This window comes from Papaver somniferum, chromosome 1, assembly GCF_003573695.1.
Source record: "Papaver somniferum cultivar HN1 chromosome 1, ASM357369v1, whole genome shotgun sequence".
Taxonomy (NCBI): domain Eukaryota; kingdom Viridiplantae; phylum Streptophyta; class Magnoliopsida; order Ranunculales; family Papaveraceae; genus Papaver; species Papaver somniferum.
The window spans coordinates 116,695,473-116,712,773 of NC_039358.1; the positions used below are offsets into that span (position 1 = coordinate 116,695,473).

The 17,301-nt window shown below is 38.1% G+C and overlaps 4 protein-coding genes across 4 annotated transcripts; 3 read left to right on the top strand and 1 right to left on the bottom strand.

The window, feature by feature from the left end:
- Window positions 1-1,339: 1,339 nt before the first annotated feature.
- LOC113297812 lies at window positions 1,340-5,599 on the top strand. Its single transcript, XM_026546397.1, has 12 exons — window positions 1,340-1,461; window positions 1,577-1,655; window positions 1,746-1,794; window positions 2,149-2,228; window positions 2,350-3,335; window positions 3,434-3,625; window positions 3,729-3,856; window positions 3,978-4,209; window positions 4,426-4,561; window positions 4,653-4,747; window positions 4,835-4,958; window positions 5,191-5,599. The coding sequence occupies exons 1-12, from the start codon at window positions 1,382-1,384 to the stop codon at window positions 5,257-5,259; spliced, it is 2,250 nt and encodes a 749-aa protein (XP_026402182.1). The 5' UTR covers window positions 1,340-1,381; the 3' UTR covers window positions 5,260-5,599.
- Window positions 5,600-7,276: 1,677 nt separating this feature from the next.
- On the top strand, window positions 7,277-10,369 carry LOC113297820. The gene is made up of 7 exons (XM_026546407.1): window positions 7,277-7,590; window positions 7,755-7,857; window positions 7,999-8,070; window positions 8,154-8,873; window positions 9,145-9,481; window positions 9,635-9,716; window positions 9,843-10,369. Exons 1-7 carry the CDS (start codon window positions 7,339-7,341, stop codon window positions 10,053-10,055), a joined length of 1,779 nt encoding a protein of 592 aa, XP_026402192.1. The 5' UTR covers window positions 7,277-7,338; the 3' UTR covers window positions 10,056-10,369.
- Window positions 10,370-10,721: 352 nt separating this feature from the next.
- LOC113332218 (protein DJ-1 homolog C-like) lies at window positions 10,722-13,522 on the bottom strand. Its single transcript, XM_026578825.1, has 9 exons — window positions 13,244-13,522; window positions 12,955-13,155; window positions 12,711-12,860; window positions 12,377-12,556; window positions 12,138-12,215; window positions 11,782-11,982; window positions 11,547-11,684; window positions 11,094-11,456; window positions 10,722-10,925 (listed from the first exon to the last, which is right to left on the bottom strand). The coding sequence occupies exons 1-8, from the start codon at window positions 13,472-13,474 to the stop codon at window positions 11,247-11,249; spliced, it is 1,389 nt and encodes a 462-aa protein (XP_026434610.1). The 5' UTR covers window positions 13,475-13,522; the 3' UTR covers window positions 10,722-10,925; window positions 11,094-11,246.
- Window positions 13,523-13,762: 240 nt separating this feature from the next.
- LOC113297841 (methylcrotonoyl-CoA carboxylase beta chain, mitochondrial-like) lies at window positions 13,763-17,286 on the top strand. Its single transcript, XM_026546418.1, has 10 exons — window positions 13,763-14,049; window positions 14,153-14,272; window positions 14,434-14,868; window positions 14,981-15,071; window positions 15,231-15,472; window positions 15,558-15,722; window positions 15,975-16,049; window positions 16,521-16,652; window positions 16,817-16,873; window positions 16,959-17,286. The coding sequence occupies exons 1-10, from the start codon at window positions 13,819-13,821 to the stop codon at window positions 17,160-17,162; spliced, it is 1,752 nt and encodes a 583-aa protein (XP_026402203.1). The 5' UTR covers window positions 13,763-13,818; the 3' UTR covers window positions 17,163-17,286.
- Window positions 17,287-17,301: the final 15 nt, after the last annotated feature.

Consider the following 17,301-nt stretch of genomic DNA (forward strand, 5'->3'; position numbering starts at 1 on the left):
GCTCTCCACTGCTACTTCAGTTCCTGCAGCCCAAAGCTCACTTCAAAAGTTGAGCCCAATCCAATCCAGGCTTAACCAAAGGCCCAGGTTCTTGACTGAAACAAAAGCCCAAGGTTTAGTTCACTAAGGCCCATTGCATTAAGGCTCAAAGCCCAGTTTAGGTTAAGGTTAAAAAACCCAATCCAATTAACTGTGGGCTTAATCAAAAGCTTAAGTTTAAGGCCAAAGCCCATTTACACTTCAAAGATAACTGAGCCCAAGCTCAGTTCATTTTATTTTTGACAAACCCACTAAGCCCAATTCATTCAAAGGGCATTCAAACCCATTAGTACTCAAAGCCCAATTTAAGCCGAAAGGCTTCTAAGCCCAAAGCAAACTAGAAACCCAATTAGCTAAAACACTTCCGAAACACACCCGATCTCTGTGGATCGACCCGTACTTGCACGAGCTACAACCGACAACCGTGCACTTGCGGTATTACTGTAGGCCCGCGTTTTATTACGCTTAATTTTATACACATCTCCTGGCCTGCCACCAGGCTTAATATTTGTGAGCCCGTAAACAAATTCAGGCTGGACAGGCCGGGCACAAGTAGATAATTTGCTACCCAAAGATCGACCAAAGCCCGCTTTTTATACGGGCATGCCAGATCGGGCCGGACATGCCACTATTTTGATTTTTTTTTTTTAAGTTTAAATTTTCAAATGAACAGTATTAAATACAATATCCTTTCCTTTCCAACATCGCATATCATAAGTGATAGTATTATTTTATATTTAAATTACACTGACAAATATTTAATTTTAGCCTATAATAAATAATTAATTAGAGTACAATAAACTTTCTAATAAGAAAATATATTACCATTAATGTTTTGAAAAGGTTAATTATAAGTAAAAAAGCAATTATATATTTTATTTTTCTTGACACAAAATTGACAATTATAAAATTGTAACTTTTAAGTCTTTTAAGAGGATATTAAATGATTAATGACACATAGAAGGCTTTCAGGCCGGGCACCAGGCCGGGTATCAGGCCGGGCATCATAATTAATCGCAAAGCCCGAGACCGCCCAATAAATTAATCCAGGCCAGGCCGGGTGGTCCATGACGGGACATAACAGGCTTTGGACTACTTCGGGTACAGGCGGGCTCGGGCGGATACAGGCAGGCCGAGTATTTTCGGATATTATTTACACCCCTATCCCCAACCGCCATAAGGCTACCCATAATATAAAATAATGGGCTAAAATATCAGGGCCTGAAAAACACGCGCCGTTCATCTTCTAAAACCCACCTCACTACAAAGTAGTTCAAGTAAAAACTCATTCATTCTCTTCTGTCCTTCATACTCACCTCCTCTCAGACTCGGTCACTTTCTCATGGATTCGATAGTTGAACTCGAATCTTCAGCTATCAAAGATTTGGGTTCTCTATTCGAGTTCACCCAAGTATTTCTCTGGTAACAACTCTTTCTTTCTATCTCTCTCCGATATCTAATTTTTAAACACTAAAAACCTAGGGCTAAGCTTTTAGTTTCAACGTTTCAGTTTCTAACGAGTATGTTTATTTATCAGGGATGATAATACCTTTACGGAGGAGATACTGGAAGTCTCATCTTCGCATGATAACCATGAGTGTTTCACTCAACATATTGTAAGTTAGCAATATATTGAGGATTTTGCATTTTGTTTAAATTTTGCTAAAATTAATTATTAAGACTGTTTTTTCCCATCAAATTTGCAGAACTTTCGCCAATGCATCACTGGTTCAAATTTGGTTCCCGAACGAAGTGGTAAGTTTTTCCATATACGAATTGTTGTTCTTTATGCATGTTGTTTATACAATGAACTTGATTAGCTGAGATAGTATATCCGTATATGGTATTTGGGTGCTTAGGTGATTTGGAAATCAGGGTTTGTTTTTCCCCTCCAAAAGACCAACTTTCATGAACTCATCCAACTGAATAAATTGTTTTTAAATTCAGAGAACTAAAACCCAGAATTCATTCTACTTGCTGTTCTCAACTTTAAATTACTTTCATAATGGCATACTTTCTTGATTTTGTCCTGTTACTTTGGCGAAGGATTTGGTCTACTTACTTGTCTTAAGTACTTACCTTCTGTTGTGATATGTTGCGACTGTTCAGATCTTTATTTGACAGAGGAGATGGAACTTACTAAACAGATGAACTCAATGGGGCTTCCTATGTCATTCAACACAAGCAAGGTCCTATCTAGCTTTTCTTAATTTCTTTCTTTCAACAGCATTCATAAGCTTAAGAGCATGTGATGCCACTTCGCACTGTCTTGTCTTTACGCTTCTTAACTGTTATTGTTTTCCGTTACAGAAGAGATTTTCTACAACTAAAGCTAAACGAAAGGGCGATGTTGCAAAATCTCTATATGCATACGAAGAGAACGAAGAGGAACTGATAGACGTGTTCAGAGTGAGCGGTGGAGAGGTTGCTTCCCCTGTAAGTATTCTGGAAAATGCAAAAAATTCTTCACATTCATGTTCAGAAAACGTCGGTGATCATTATACCATTCCCGGTGATGAAGGTTTGTATGATACGTGCTCTGAAATTCACAAAGGGGTTGGTGAGGGAGTACCTTCTGGCATGGAAAACAGTGGTATTGATGACATTTTGCGTGGCAGTATTATTTTGAAGGGTCATATGGAAGTTGATGGGCGTTCAACTAATAAAGGTGCTGATTATCCTCCATGTTGTGCCTTGCATGCTCCATCGGATGAAGGAAGTTCGTATTGCATATCTAAGGGAACTTCCTCCAGTGTTGATAAGGTAGAAGCTTGTATGATTCATGACACTTTACCTGATAGTACCTTGTCCATGGGTGATATTGAAGTTGATGTGAATCCAATTAATTCAAATGCAGAAAATTCTCCACCAGATGTCTTAAAAGATGCTGACTTAGTGAATAACCAATTGGTTGAACATAAAGGTTTAGAAGATCCCTTTGTGGCTTATCATGATCAGGGGGAACAAGTGCTTTGCATTGACATATCAACTAAGCAGCCATATAGTGCTACCTCAGGCGTATACTTCCAATCTTCGGCATTTGCTGATCATCATCGCGAAAATAGCAGTTCTTTAGCTGATCATCATAATGAAAATAAAAGTTCTAAAGTCAATGGGGATGGGGACTGGAGAGTTTGTTGGGACACATATTATATGAGAAATTACTTTTATAACATGAAAACACAGGAGTCGACATGGGATCCACCGCCAGGAGTTGAATATGTTGGATTTTCAGAAAATTCTGGTGTGGAAGTTTCTCTGTGTTCTTTTGCAGATAACCCGGAAGCCGTTGACAGGTTTGATTTTAAACTATGCGTTCTCTTTCATTGTTATATAAGCATATGCAGTTTATTGTGTATTTCCTAGTTTCTTATATTTCATAAATTTGTCGCAGTTTATACAATGAACAAACTCAGCTAGGTTCTGAAGAAATTTCAAGAAGTGACATGGAATTCGGGTTTTTGAATTCTGGAATAGATCAATCAGATGTTTATGAGAATCTGGATATGCCAGAGAAGGGCTTTTCTCACGATGAAGTGCATAAATCATGTCATCTTGCAACTGTTCCATCTCCAGTTATTGATAGGTAAACCTTTTAAAGCATGGCATGGTACATATAGTTTTTAAACTACTTGTTTTTTTTCACATCATTTTCTCTTATATTTTGTGGACATATGTTTCTGTTGCAGCTTTGCTGCTCTCAATGAAGCAGTTTCCGAAGAAAACGGAAACACGTGGACGGTTGCCTCTAGTAAAATGAAAAAGAAAGCAAGAAGGAATCGATCACAAAGGAAAAAATTCCAACAGGATACTGAAGGTACATAACTTGAATATTATACTAGTATTACCCTCTGTACTTAATTTTATTTATTTAGTTTGACTGGAAGTAGTTAACGAAACATAGATTCCTTAACCTACGAGATTTTTCCTTCTATCAGAACTTCAATTGGAGGAAGTTCCAGAAGCTTGTCCTGCTGATATGATGAAGTACTGGTGTCAGAGATACTCGCTTTTCTCCAGATTTGATGATGGCATAAAAATGGACAGAGAAGGATGGTTTTCTGTCACTCCAGAGTTACTAGCACGATATCACGCATCGCGCTGTGGTCATGGCATTGTGGTTGATTGTTTCACTGGAGTTGGTGGAAATGCTATCCAATTGGCAAAGAGGTGTGCACCACTTGTCCACGTGTTCCCATTTATTACTGTGTTTTGAAATGAGCATTGCCAGTAGCTCTGTACAGTCTTGACCGGTATTACTTAAATTAGTCATTTTCTTCATTTGGGGCTACTGTGGTCTCAAGAGTTTATAATTCCTTACTGTGATAGTATATGCTCTGTGTGGAACTCTTATACCAATTCGTTACTTCATTTTTGCAATTTCAGGAGCAATCATGTCATTGCAGTTGACATTGATCCACAGAAGATTGCACATGCACAACATAATGCAGCCATTTATGGAGTTCAGGACAAGATAGATTTTGTAGTGGGGGACTTTTTTGTGTTGGCGCCTAAGTTGAAGGTAGCAGTGCAGAAGCTTTCTTTCTGGTCATGGAAAGTATTTTACTATTTATCCTGTTCATAACAAGAAATATGTTTGTTATGTATTTCAGGCTGATGTGGTCTTCATGTCACCTCCTTGGGGAGGACCTGATTATGCAAAATCACAAACGTACGATATCAGGACAATGCTTCAGCCTCGTGATGGGTACTGTTTCCATATACTTTATTGTCTCCTTAATGTTGGGCTGGTTGAATGTGTGTTTTAACTTGTCTATCTGACATCTGTGTCCAGGTTTCTGCTCTTCAACGCCGCAAGAGAAATTGCTCCTAGACTTGTTATGTTTCTCCCAAGAAATGTGGACCTAAACCAATTAGCGGAGCTATCTCTTTCTACTCATCCACCTTGGTCTCTACAGGTATTATTAACTTTTGCAATTATCTTGATGATATAGTCATTTTGTCATGGCTTCATAATTGACAATGTTTATCTGTATATAATTGTGTTCAGAGTGAGATCTTTTTGATGGCCACTATCCTTCTAAATAGGGAATGAGGCTGGTGATCAAAACATATTGAAACCATCAACTTCTTTCAGTCTCTAATTCCTATTTGTTATTACTAACCAATTAAGGTGTCTTTTGGTGACAGGTGGAGAAAAATTTCTTAAATGGCAAGTTGAAGGCTATCACAGCTTACTTCAACCACCCCCCAGTTTAAAGGATTTCACAACAGTCCACTTTTGAGAATTTTGGATCAAAGCGTGGGTTCTTCTAAAGCTGAACTTTGGCAATCTATGGGTTCTGATTGTACACCACCAAGACTCCAGAATATATACAAAGACCTGGAAGAACTTGGTAAGTTTTTGTTGTATATTTTTGCAATATATCTGCTTTATCTTCGTGTATATTTTGATCAGTGGTTGTATTTCAAAATCAATCGATGAAATGTTGTTTTTGGAATACTATATAAGATCAATTTCTTCGAAATTACCTGTTTTTGAAGTAAGAAACTATTTGTACACTTTTGACGCGATCTAATACGTTATCGAAGCACACAACGTACGTAGTCTTAAAAACTTCGTTGTCAACGCAACACTTTAAAAATTGCATTTGTTTTTGTTTGCTATACAATAATGAAGTTTAGGTCTCGAGAATTGATCTCTCAAGCTTTTCCTTGTCTATTCTTAATGTAATGAAAAATGCTACTCGGAAGTTGGGACTTCTCATCGATCTTATAATAAAGTATCTCCGGAGTTTCACTCTAGAGATTTCCACTTTTCATAAAATAGCTTTAATTCAATGGTTCTGAATGATAATCATCTAGAATAATGTGGAGGAGATTCCACAACAATAAAATCAGTTAAACAAAAAGAAAATGTTGAATTCGGTAGTGCTTGCATACTAGAGCTGGCCACTGGCCGATGTTTACTTGCAGTTTTTTTTTTCTGCTCGTTTTCCAAACTTCTACATGGTGTTTTCCCAGTTTGCCATGAGTGTTTTTTCACACCAATTAGTGGTCATCTATGTAATCACCAGTGGTCACAGCACAAGATAATAAAATGAAATGCACTATTTAATGATGAGTGGCTACTCAAATATTGATGCTGGTAGATACACAATTAATTGCACATAAATCGGTGTCCTGGCATTATCTCTACAGTTAGGAGTCAGGACGCAGGGTGGGGAGGAAACAACTCGACAGCAATTGACAATACAGTGTCTTCTCGAAATAATTGTAACAGCTGCAAACAAGCCTGCAATGCAGCAAAATCTCAGAGAGAGAGAGTAGTTGTACACAACAAAACTCACATAGCAACAAACCCTTAAAATATATCCATGGAGTGTAATGCAGTGAAAATCCTAGTGTCTTCCCTAAATTACGTTTATATGAGTGAAATAGTTGGTTGTTCTTTTCAGTCAGAACTCAAGAAGGGATAACTGCGTTGAGTGACAACTTCTATGTACACGTTTGCCTTTAATATCACACCTCACATCAAGTATCACAAGAGTATCTTTAAAAATCAGAGGGATCAAAAATGTAAGACAGGACAGGATTGATAGTGAAAATAATAAGAGCCAAAAATCCAAGTCTTTTTCATTTTTGGTGTCTTTATCCCTAGACTCGATTGAACTTGGGATTCATTGATGTTTCTGTAGTAAAATGATAGATACTGTTAGTTATTTTTTCGATTGAGTGGAAAAACCCCGAAAACGAACGGTCAGATTAAGAGACCATTAGGTGAGCAAACAACAAAACATACGTTTCTCGTAGAGGTGAAGACTGAAGAGTTACTTTCATTTTCTGAAAAAGGGCACAACATAAATTTACATTACCCTACAAGTCCTTCCAGATAAACCTACTCATAAGCTCGAATAGCCCTAATCTTTTCTCCGTATTATTCACCAAAACTAAACAGTTACCCATATTTGATCATCATTGTAAAAAGAATCAAAACGATAGGTACCGTGCACGAATAATAGTAATAATCAAAAACCTGACAATTCTTTTCCAGTCAAATAGACCAAAACACCCTTGCTTTTAGCTAAATCCAACACCCAAAAACACCCCTGACTGAACCCCGACTGATACCTATAGATTTGACCCTTTTGTCTGTAGAAATAGGGTTAATTTAGTCTATTAAGGAATAAAATCCGTTCTTAAACCAGCTGGCGCGAAAGATTAACTGAAAAAGGTACTTTGTCTTTTCAGAAGTAATAAACAAAACAAAAATAAAAAATCTACACACTCTCTCTATTCTACTCACACTCTACTCCAGTCTCTCTCTGTAAATGAAAAATGGTGGAATTAGGGTTTTCTGATAAACACAAGAAGAAGACTACTAAGAACAAGAAGAACAAACAACAACAAACTACATTGAGATCGAGTTCTGGTGGTGGTGGCCGAGAAGAAAGTCCAAATTCAATACACTTCACTACTACTACAAATACTGAATCTCTATTTTCATCTGCTTGTGGTAGTGTTGATCGTTGCTCATTAGCTTCTGAACAGGTTTTTGATCATGAAACCCTAATTTCTGAGCTCTCCGAGGTGATTATAATCAATTTCTTTCCAATTTTTTCTTTTGAGTAGAAAAATGTGACTTTGTTAAGAAATTAGGTATCTCATTAATGTCATGATTTCGGTAGAAGTAGTTACAATATTTTGACTTATTAGGAGTAAAGTTTGATAATGTTGTTTTTCATACATTACAGCATTTGTCAGGAGGTGAACAAGATCTAGGCTCTAATAATATATCAACTGTTCATCAAATCAATTTCCCTATTGACGATGATGATGACGAAGATAACGAAGAAGGTGAAGTGTTAGAACTTAATTTAGCTTTGTTCAATTGAAATGGAAGTTATTCCAAAAAGATTTTTTTTTTTTTTTTTGAGAATTAGGGCTTTTCATTTACATGATAGTCGAGTCAATAACTGGTTTACTCTACATATGCAGGTGTTGAAGACGAAGAGAATGATTATGTTGATGTAGATCCTTCTAGCTCTTCCTTCTCTCAAGCTATAAAAGGTAAAGGCAGTTCGCCATGAAAGTTTTGTCTTGTTTTGTGGTGTAATGTTGTAGTGTTGATTTTTGTGTTTTCCCTCATCCAGAATGCCAGCACCGGCGACGTAGATCAGAAGCTATTCCATCTCAGAAGAAGCAAATGAGACAAAGGCCTGTTTCAGTAGATCTGAACAACACTGGAAACTATGGTACTAGTTCTTCGCCTCGATACAACGGTATGAGAAAAAGTTCTGTTTCTTCGCAGAAATTAGATACATTTCCGAGCCCTGGAACACCGAATCACTGGCGAGGCAATGTAGGATCTCAGAAAGGTTGGTGCTCGGAACGTGTACCATTACCAACAAATGGTGGTCGTAGATATGGGACTGCAGGTGTTCTGCCTTTTAATCCTGGGAGAACCTTGCCATCCAAATGGGAAGATGCAGAGAAGTGGATCTTCAGCCCAGTTTCTGGAGATGGTCTTACTCGGACTTCCAGACCAGCACCTCATAGACGCCCAAAGTCAAAGAGCGGACCAATTGGTCCACCGGATATTGCATACTACTCACCTTGTGGACCCATGTTTGAGGGAGGGAATGTTGAGAACTATGTGGCTCGTTCTCCATTTTCAGCCGGAGTTTTAGCTATTGAAGCTGTGCCTAATCGAGGTACTTGTAGTAATGGCAGCAGGAGCAGCAGTGGCAATGGCAGTATCGGTGGTGGGGTATCTTATGCATTGGATGGAGATTCTTGTATAGTGCGTTCAGCTAGCATACACGGATGGTCATCTAGTTTGTTGAGTCAGTCTTCGCTTTCCGGCTCCAGAGGTACATGATTGTTTCCACTGAACTTCTGTATATCGGAGAAATAGTTGCATTTGTCTTATATGAGTGTTCTGTTATTTGGTGCAGCAAGAAATAAGAAATTTTCAAAGCATGAAAGATTATCTGATGTATAACCCACTTCTATAACATAGATTAGTATGATTGAATATTTACTGATTTTAGGATTAACAGAAGTCTCCTAATCTGTATTAAGGGGTCTGTTTCCCAATATTTCTGTTGATGCTAGCTATTTCCAAATGGTTTGGATGTACAGATGGCAGTAAAGATGCATCAATCAAGATTTCTCATGTTATGTCAAGAAGGGACATGGCAACTCAGATGAGTCCTGATGGCAGCCCCAACTCTTCTCCTAAAAGGACCTGTTTCGCTCCATCTCCTCCCCCGCTTCTTCCCATTATAGAGCAGCAGACCCATCATAATATAGAAGTCAGGGACGTGGAGGTAGACGGTAGAGTTACTGTGACACGGTGGTCTCGGAAACATGGAGCACGAGCGCCCCGGAAGGGAAATGGAGATGTCAAAGATCGGAAAAAGAAATCTTCTGAAACTCAAATTTCTGGTTGGGAAATTACAGAGACTGGAGTATCGAAGTATGCACCTTTTGCCTCTTTCTTCTCCGTTTTACTTTGTCGTTACACACATGTGTTCCTTGTTACAACAGCTAGTTTTGGAACAGAATTTGATGATGGATGTTTGGTCTAGCGGCCTTTAATGCCTCTAATTTACATATGGGTTTTTTTCAGGTTCAAAAGAGAGGAAGCCAAGATCACTGCCTGGGAGAATTTGCAGAAAGCAAAAGCTGAAACAGCAATACGGAAATTAGAGGTTTTTTAGTTCACACTTTCATGCTCCTTTCATTTAAAGAAACATCCAAGACTTGTGCTCTAATAATTATATATGTTGTGTGATGCATAAGACTTTTTATATCGTTCCTAACAAGGCTTATTTCAGATGAAATTGGAGAAGAAGAGGTCTTCTTCAATGGATAAGATCATGGACAAGTTGAAATCAGCTCAAAAGAAAGCCCAAAAGATGAGAAGCTCAGTTTCATCCAAAGATTCCGAAAATACACATCAAGTAGTCAAGACTTCGAGCAAAGCTGTATCCTTCCGTCGGTCTGGTCAGATTGGTGCTTTAGGTTGCTTCACTTGCCATGCCTGCTAATGTGGATTCGGCTGATAGTTGGTTCTTGAAGTTGAAATTAACAGATTTAAGGTGAAAAAAGTCGGTCAGATCCCTACTGTGTGGCATGCTGTTTCTGTTAGATCAATTGCTAAGCCGTACCAGGTCTTAAAAACCATAGAGGGTAACAATACCAGTTACACAGATGTTTAGCCCGTTTGTAAAAAATATCACAGACCATCTTCCCAGTTACCTCATCTATGTACTCTATTTTGCAAGACCATGTACATTTTGTTAGTTTCCTCGCAATTTAGAGCGAAGAATTTCAATAGATGTCTGTTTCTGTTTGCTCTTTTTGTTACCGAGTTCAGGCCTGAAGAATTTCAATGGATGTCTGTTTTCCTTTGCTGTGTTTGCTACCTAGTTCAGGCCTGCTTTGTTGCATATTAAAAAAAACATTGAACGGAAGGTATTGTGGTTAGACTGATACTGCCTGAATATGGCATTTATTTAGGTGCCCAACTGAAGGCCAGCAAAGCATAGGATTCCAGTTTTTCTATGATCAGGGGAAACAAAGTTGGGTTGACAGTGGTGCACATTGTACTATTCACTCTGTAGATTTGGACCACCTTGATTTTCACCACCGCAGCCAACCACGAAAATCAACAAGAGACCAAATAAAAAATCAGTAAGATATATTAGCTCAAAATTTATCTCATCTATCCAGAATATTCAACACACAAGAACTTGTCAAATTTGTTTGCCCATCTTTCAATAATTGGTATAGCAGACAAATATTCAACATAAAATTTCAATTTTTAGTAACGACATAGGTATAAATTGATGTATATATATGTGCATACAAAACTTTCAACCTCACACCTGCCAAACCAGCTGTACCAACATCCGACACTGAAACACAGGAAACAAACAAGTTGTTTTGTTATCATTAACAAGGTTCAAAGAATAGTTTGAAGGTTTCACTGAAACCCAGAAGAAATGGTGAAATGCAACCTCAAAATTCTTTTCTCATCCCTGGTAAAAAGTTTTACTAAAAGGGAAAGAAAATTGTATTCACACCTTTCATGATGTCATGGAAACTCAAAGCAGCCTGACCCCAGCAAGTATAATCTTCCTTTGAGAGATCAATAGGGTACTGGGCATATAATATTCAAAGGCTCGGCCATGAAAATTTTCCCATCTATTACATTTTCCATAGTAAACTGGGGCTTTCTAGCTTCTCGGGTACTCAATGACGAGGCCTTCAGCCACACTTCTTGCTCTTGCATGGCCATGGAATTTCTTCACTATAGCCAACGCAAAATCTGCTACAGTTGCTAGTCCCTTGCTTGTTATCAATGTACCATCAATTGTGACTCCGGCACCATTAACTTGACTAGTTAGCTGGTTAATGATGGAGGGATGAGCCGTGACTCTTTTTTCCTGGTAAAAGAAAATAATTGAACAAGTGATCAGTTTGACTATTTAGCAATTGAGCATAAATATAGAGAAATCAAGCAACTTGCACGTTACTTCGATTAATCCTTGTTTCTGCAGAACTAGTGGAGATGAGCAAATTGCCCCAAATATTCTTCCAGCGGATTTTTGTTCCTTGAGCATCTTCTTGAGAACCTTGCTTTTCTGTAGCCGATCAGCCCCAGCTGCCCCTCCCTAAAAATTAACGATTAAATCCTCTTATGACATATATAAGAAGCAGTTACTAAAGCAGCCCCATTGTTAACATCTGTTGTGTTTGTATCACCCTTACCGGAAGAACAATGAGATCGTAAATTGATTCAGATGCCTCACTAATAGACTTGTCGGCAACGATATTTGTTCCTTGGGATGCCACTATCTGCACTGACTTTTCAACTGAAGCAACCATGACTTCGACATTAGCTCGCCGGAGAACATCAATCAACGTTACCACTTCAATTTCTTCGGATCCATTTGCTATTGGAATAAGAACCTGATAGCAATTAAATATTTGAAGTTAAAAGGTGAAGGGTTCGTCCTCAGAAGGGAGGCAAAGTATGAGGGGTTTATCACAAGAATTTGAAGCACAAAACACCTAACTACCAACAAAACAACCGAGAACAGTGAGGAGAAATATGCACTACTTACACGAGGGATATGGTCAACAGACCACTCGACTTTGTTGAATTCCTCTCCCCTGAGCTGATTAGCATCAGTGCGCATTAACTGCAGTAAAAGATATCAACAGCACCAAGTGGTAGTATAGCATGTCAGAAATCTACACTTTGTTTTAGACAGGTGAAACAATCTTTATTATATCGCCAAGCAAGGCAAAATGAAAAAACCAATTCATTCTATAATAACTGATAAGTGATAACAATATTTACCAGTGCTGCGCCAATCTCAGCAGCAACAGACTCCCCAAACAACTGAGCAACCAAAGATAGAGCAAACTCGAATGTGGTACCAGGACCCCGGCTTGTTGTGAGCTCCCCCGAGATTTGAATGTTTGATTTAACAGCCCAGAAAGTTGGAAGCTCGTGCATGAAAGCTGGATGCCCGGTTGTCTTACAGAAGCCAAAGCAGACAACTATATTAGTAAGACCCTCAATCCCAATACTGTAGTAATCGTGGTTTCTTACATATGAGGTTCAACAATGAAGCTGAAACAAAATTTCCAACTATAGTTTGCAAAATTGAGTCAAAATGAACAAGCCATACCTGTTTTCTTTTCAAGAGACCCCATGGATTAAGAGTAACAGCAGGAGCAGCACAAATAGCAGCATAAAACCGTTTCTCTTCGGCTTGTTTACTTGTCATCTTTCGAAGAATTTCACAATCTCGTAATCGAGCAGACCCGGGCATTCCACCCTATAATCATTTACCAGCAGCTCAATTTCAGTAAAAGCCTTGAAATGGATAAGACACATGTAATTTGAAAATTAGGGTTTTAGAATTACTAAACAGGTAGAGCAATAAGATCAAAGATTTGATTAGAACAAGTAGAGATTGAGGTATCTGCAACAAGTCTAGTTCCAGCTGAAGCTTCAATCTCAAGTTCAGATTCTACTGATGCTATGATTACTTCTGCACCAGCTCTCCGCAGAACATTAACCATTATCACTGCTTCCATTTCTTCAGTACCATATCCAATTGGAATCAAAACCTGTTTAAAAATACTCAAATTATTAAAACCACATAAAAAAATACAAAAAAAGGTTTAGGGTTTAAGAATCAAGGAACATTCAAAACACCTTCTTTTTAGGTTCCGCATTTGGTGTCACTGTTACTGGTTTCACTGTTTTTGCTGTTCGTTTCGGTTTGGAATTCGACGATGAAGAAGTAGAAGTAGAGGGAGCTTGCTGTTGAGTGAATACGGGTGCATAGGATGATGAAATTAGAGCTTTAGGAAATACCACTCGGTTCCTCTGAACAGATGTGAACTTCTGAAGTGACGGCTGAAATAAAGATAACAGAGACTCCATTAAATGGCGGGAAGAAGAAGAAGAAGAATCGGAGAGGAAAATGGGATTACTGACGGGATCGAGTTAGTGAAATAAAAAATGGGGTTTATACTCTGGATATAACCTGATCCAGGTAGAACTGGGTACAAATAACTGGTTCGAATAAAACTGGTTCTCGAGCAGCAGTAATCCGGTTATAGGGCCGGCTCATAACCGGTTCGGGTCCGAGGTGCTGTAATCTACGTGGAAAGAGGATAACCGTTATCTACACGATGAAAAAAATGAAGATGAACACCAAATTTGATTAACAAAAAAAAAAAAAAATACTTACAGTGGCGGTATAAGAATGGAGGAGTGAGAAGTAGATGCTAACAAAATACACAGTTCCAAAAATGTTTAGGATTTTGGTGAAGAGAGCTCATGCAACAGCAACTTCAACAACAACAGTAAAATCTTGTTGTAATTTTACTGTAAGAAGAGAGTTTAGTTTACTAGGAGTTTTACAGGATGGAGTAGACAAGAAATCTGATTCATTTCAACGTAATTCTGATTCTATGAAACAAATACTTTCAGAACTTCAAAATCATATTAATAAGGTGAGTGATCATAATTTGTGTCTTAAGTTATTTTTGTGAAATTTGACCTAATTTTGACTCTTTTGTTTGTGTTTGATCATACTTCATATTTTTTGTATTTCAGGTTTTGATTGGTGGTGGTTCAGAAGCTGTAAAGAGGAATAAGAGCCGGAATAAGCTTTTACCTAGAGAAAGAATTCAGCACTTGATTGATCCTGGTTCATCCTTTCTTGAGCTATCTCAGGTGTGTGTGGAAAAAAAAATTGTTCGATTGTAAAACTCATTTCTTTTTCTTTTTTGGGGGGAAATGTTTAGATTGGGTGCTCGAACTACTGACCAGTTAGGTTGATTGTCTTCGTTTGGCCTAGTTAGTTAGTTCATGACACTTTTAAGTTGTATATGAAGCTTGCAGGCCATGAGTTATATGATGAAGCATTACCATCTGGGGGGATAATCACTGGAATAGGCCCAGTGCATGGTCGTCTCTGCGTATTTGTGGCTAATGACCCTACTGTAAAGGGTGGTACATATTACCCTATTACTGTTAAGAAACATCTCAGGGCACAAGAGATTGCTGCTCAGTGTAACTTGCCGTGCTTATATCTTGTTGACAGCGGTGGTGCTAACCTCCCAAGGCAAGCTGAAGTCTTCCCTGACAAGGATAATTTTGGTAGAATATTTTATAACCAAGCACAAATGTCTTCTGAAGGTATTCCTCAGATTGCTATAGTTTTGGGTTCTTGTACAGCCGGAGGTGCATATATACCTGCAATGGCTGATGAAAGTGTGATAGTCAAAGGCAATGGAACCATATTTCTAGCTGGACCTCCTCTCGTGAAGGTTAGTTTTAATGTAACTGTAGTACTGTTATTTGAGCAATTTCTAAGTATTATGAAGCATAAAGAAATACATTTTTAAACGTATATGTAATATCTGAAGGATTTATTTATAGGCTGCCACTGGGGAGGAGGTATCTGTAGAAGATTTAGGAGGTGCAGCGATGCATTGTACTGTGTCAGGGGTTTCAGATTATTTTGCTGAAGGTATTATTTCTTTTTCTGTTGTATACCTTAAATGGGTTGCTTGATGAAGCTAAATGTACTGCGAGGAGGTTGAAACACATAAAAAGAAAACTGGAATGTTCTGTTGACTCTTTCACTTACCACATTTTTTTTTACATGCTCAAATTACTATTGTTGCAGATGAACTGCACGGACTTGCTATTGGGCGAAACATAATCAAGAATTTGCACATGGCTGGGAAACAAGGAATGATGGGCGAATCACCAAGTGCTGTTTCTGAATACAAAGAGCCGTTATATGATACAAATGATTTACGTTCTATTGCACCGATAGACCAGAAACAGCCTTTTGATGTAAGGTCAATTATTGCTCGTATAGTTGATGGAAGTGAATTTGACGAATTCAAGAAGTTGTATGGCCCGGTGAGAATATATATGTTTGCAGAATATTGAGCTCTACTTATTCTTGGTTCATTCTCTAGTACGAGTTCTGACAACTTTATTTCAGACTCTTGTTACAGGTTTTGCAAAGATCCATGGGCAACCGGTAGGAATTATTGGAAATAATGGCATATTATTTACCGAATCAGCACTGAAAGGAGCCCACTTCATCGAACTGTGTGCTCAGCGTAACATTCCTTTGATCTTTCTTCAGAATATCACTGGATTTATGGTAACTACTTTGTTGCTAATTTCTCTTGTTTGCAGTCCTCCTTTTTGTCTAAAGGCATATTTAAGATGTCATAGGCACGTCATCTTTAAAAATAAGATAGACTTGGTATGGTTTCCATGTTAGTGAGGAATTCAGTCAAATGCAAATGTATTTTCGTAAGCGTCAGGACATAAGGATGGTCTTCTTTCTTTCTTTCTTTTAAATCTGGCTTGTTATGAGTTTACTAAAGGATCTTGTTCACCACTTCTCTAGGTTGGTTCAAGATCTGAAGCTAACGGTATCGCTAAAGCTGGAGCAAAGATGGTTATGGCAGTTTCTTGTGCAAAGGTTAATCTTATCCACTGCGTAACTGCTTTATGTATACCAAGTGTCCTGTGAAAAGGTTATTTATGCTTTTTGTGCTATTAGTTACCAAGTATTTATATCCTTACAGACGACTGGCATATATAGTTTATTCTAGTAGCATCAGAAACTCATCTTGTTGGTAAACTAATAACTTGTCTGGGTAAACATGCACTGTTGATTATAACCATATTAGTCTTGACATTTGTAGCATCTTTTCTATTACTCTTGCTGTCTTGGGAAAATTAGGGATTTGTTTCTATGATCTGGTTAGCCGATCCCATATGTGACTACTGCTCTTCCGCCAAATTTACCCAAATCACTGGGAGAAAGTTGAAAGAAAAACAAACTCATGCACTGTTTCTTGCAAAACTTTGACTCAAGTGTTTAATACTTGGTACTACTATAATGGTAGCGCTAACTTTCAAGGATCTACCATTTGTTATTGCATTTCAGGTTCCCAAAATAACAATAATTGTTGGTGGAAGCTTTGGAGCTGGGAATTACGGAATGTGTGGCCGTGCTTATAGTCCGAATTTCTTGTTCCTTTGGCCCACTGCAAGAATATCTGTGATGGGTGGCCCTCAGGTATTATGTTTACCCCATGTACAGCACTTCATTTGCACTATTTGAAAGGCAACAAGTCAACGACTGATTGCTCAAGTAAGCAAGTTAAAATAAAAATTTGGTATCTGTATCTTCAGCAGCAGTTAACTTTTGCATATATCTGTACGCTTTATTAATTTTTGAAGGCTGCTGGTGTGCTGGCACAAATCGAGAAGAGCAACAAGAAAAAGAAAGGGTTGGAGGTAAAGCTCATAGTCATTAACTCAGTATATAAATACAGAATGCTGGCTATGATCAGTCTATCTTATATTGGTGATGTTTTTGCAGTGGTGTAGTGAAGAAGAGGAGAAGTTCAAGAATAGAGTTGTGGAAGCATACGAAAGAGAAGGAAGCCCATATTATTCTACAGCAAGGCTTTGGGATGATGGCATCATAGACCCTGCCGACACAAGAAAGGTTCTAGGCCTCTGCCTGTCTGCTTCTGTGAAGAATGTTCCCGAGGAAACTAAGTATGGAGTCTTTAGAATGTAAAAACAAGTGTAACCTTAAAAACTTGATTTCTGCAATACTTCAGGTCACATTAACAAGAACATGGACAATTTGTAGTTAAGAGTAAATAATTAATATACTACAGTAACAAAATAGGTTTAAAGCAGCTTTAGCATTACAA

Bases quoted from the DNA above. Each gene is read 5' to 3' on its own strand.
- LOC113297812 (XM_026546397.1), top strand. From the start codon at position 1,382: ATGGATTCGATAGTTGAACTCGAATCTTCAGCTATCAAAGATTTGGGT. The intron at 1,462-1,576 runs GTAACAACTCTT...TTTATTTATCAG, and splicing joins TTCACCCAAGTATTTCTCTG to GGATGATAATACCTTTACGG. The intron at 2,229-2,349 runs GTCCTATCTAGC...TTTCCGTTACAG, and splicing joins TGTCATTCAACACAAGCAAG to AAGAGATTTTCTACAACTAA.
- LOC113297820 (XM_026546407.1), top strand. From the start codon at position 7,339: ATGGTGGAATTAGGGTTTTCTGATAAACACAAGAAGAAGACTACTAAG. The intron at 8,071-8,153 runs GTAAAGGCAGTT...TCCCTCATCCAG, and splicing joins CTTCTCTCAAGCTATAAAAG to AATGCCAGCACCGGCGACGT. The intron at 9,717-9,842 runs GTTTTTTAGTTC...GGCTTATTTCAG, and splicing joins CAGCAATACGGAAATTAGAG to ATGAAATTGGAGAAGAAGAG.
- LOC113332218 (XM_026578825.1), bottom strand. From the start codon at position 13,474: ATGGAGTCTCTGTTATCTTTATTTCAGCCGTCACTTCAGAAGTTCACA. The intron at 12,861-12,954 runs GTTTAGTAATTC...AAATGATTATAG, and splicing joins TTGATCTTATTGCTCTACCT to GGTGGAATGCCCGGGTCTGC. The intron at 11,685-11,781 runs GTAAGGGTGATA...GTTAATTTTTAG, and splicing joins ACGATCTCATTGTTCTTCCG to GGAGGGGCAGCTGGGGCTGA.
- LOC113297841 (XM_026546418.1), top strand. From the start codon at position 13,819: ATGCTAACAAAATACACAGTTCCAAAAATGTTTAGGATTTTGGTGAAG. The intron at 14,273-14,433 runs GTGTGTGTGGAA...TTGTATATGAAG, and splicing joins CCTTTCTTGAGCTATCTCAG to CTTGCAGGCCATGAGTTATA. The intron at 14,869-14,980 runs GTTAGTTTTAAT...ATTTATTTATAG, and splicing joins CTGGACCTCCTCTCGTGAAG to GCTGCCACTGGGGAGGAGGT.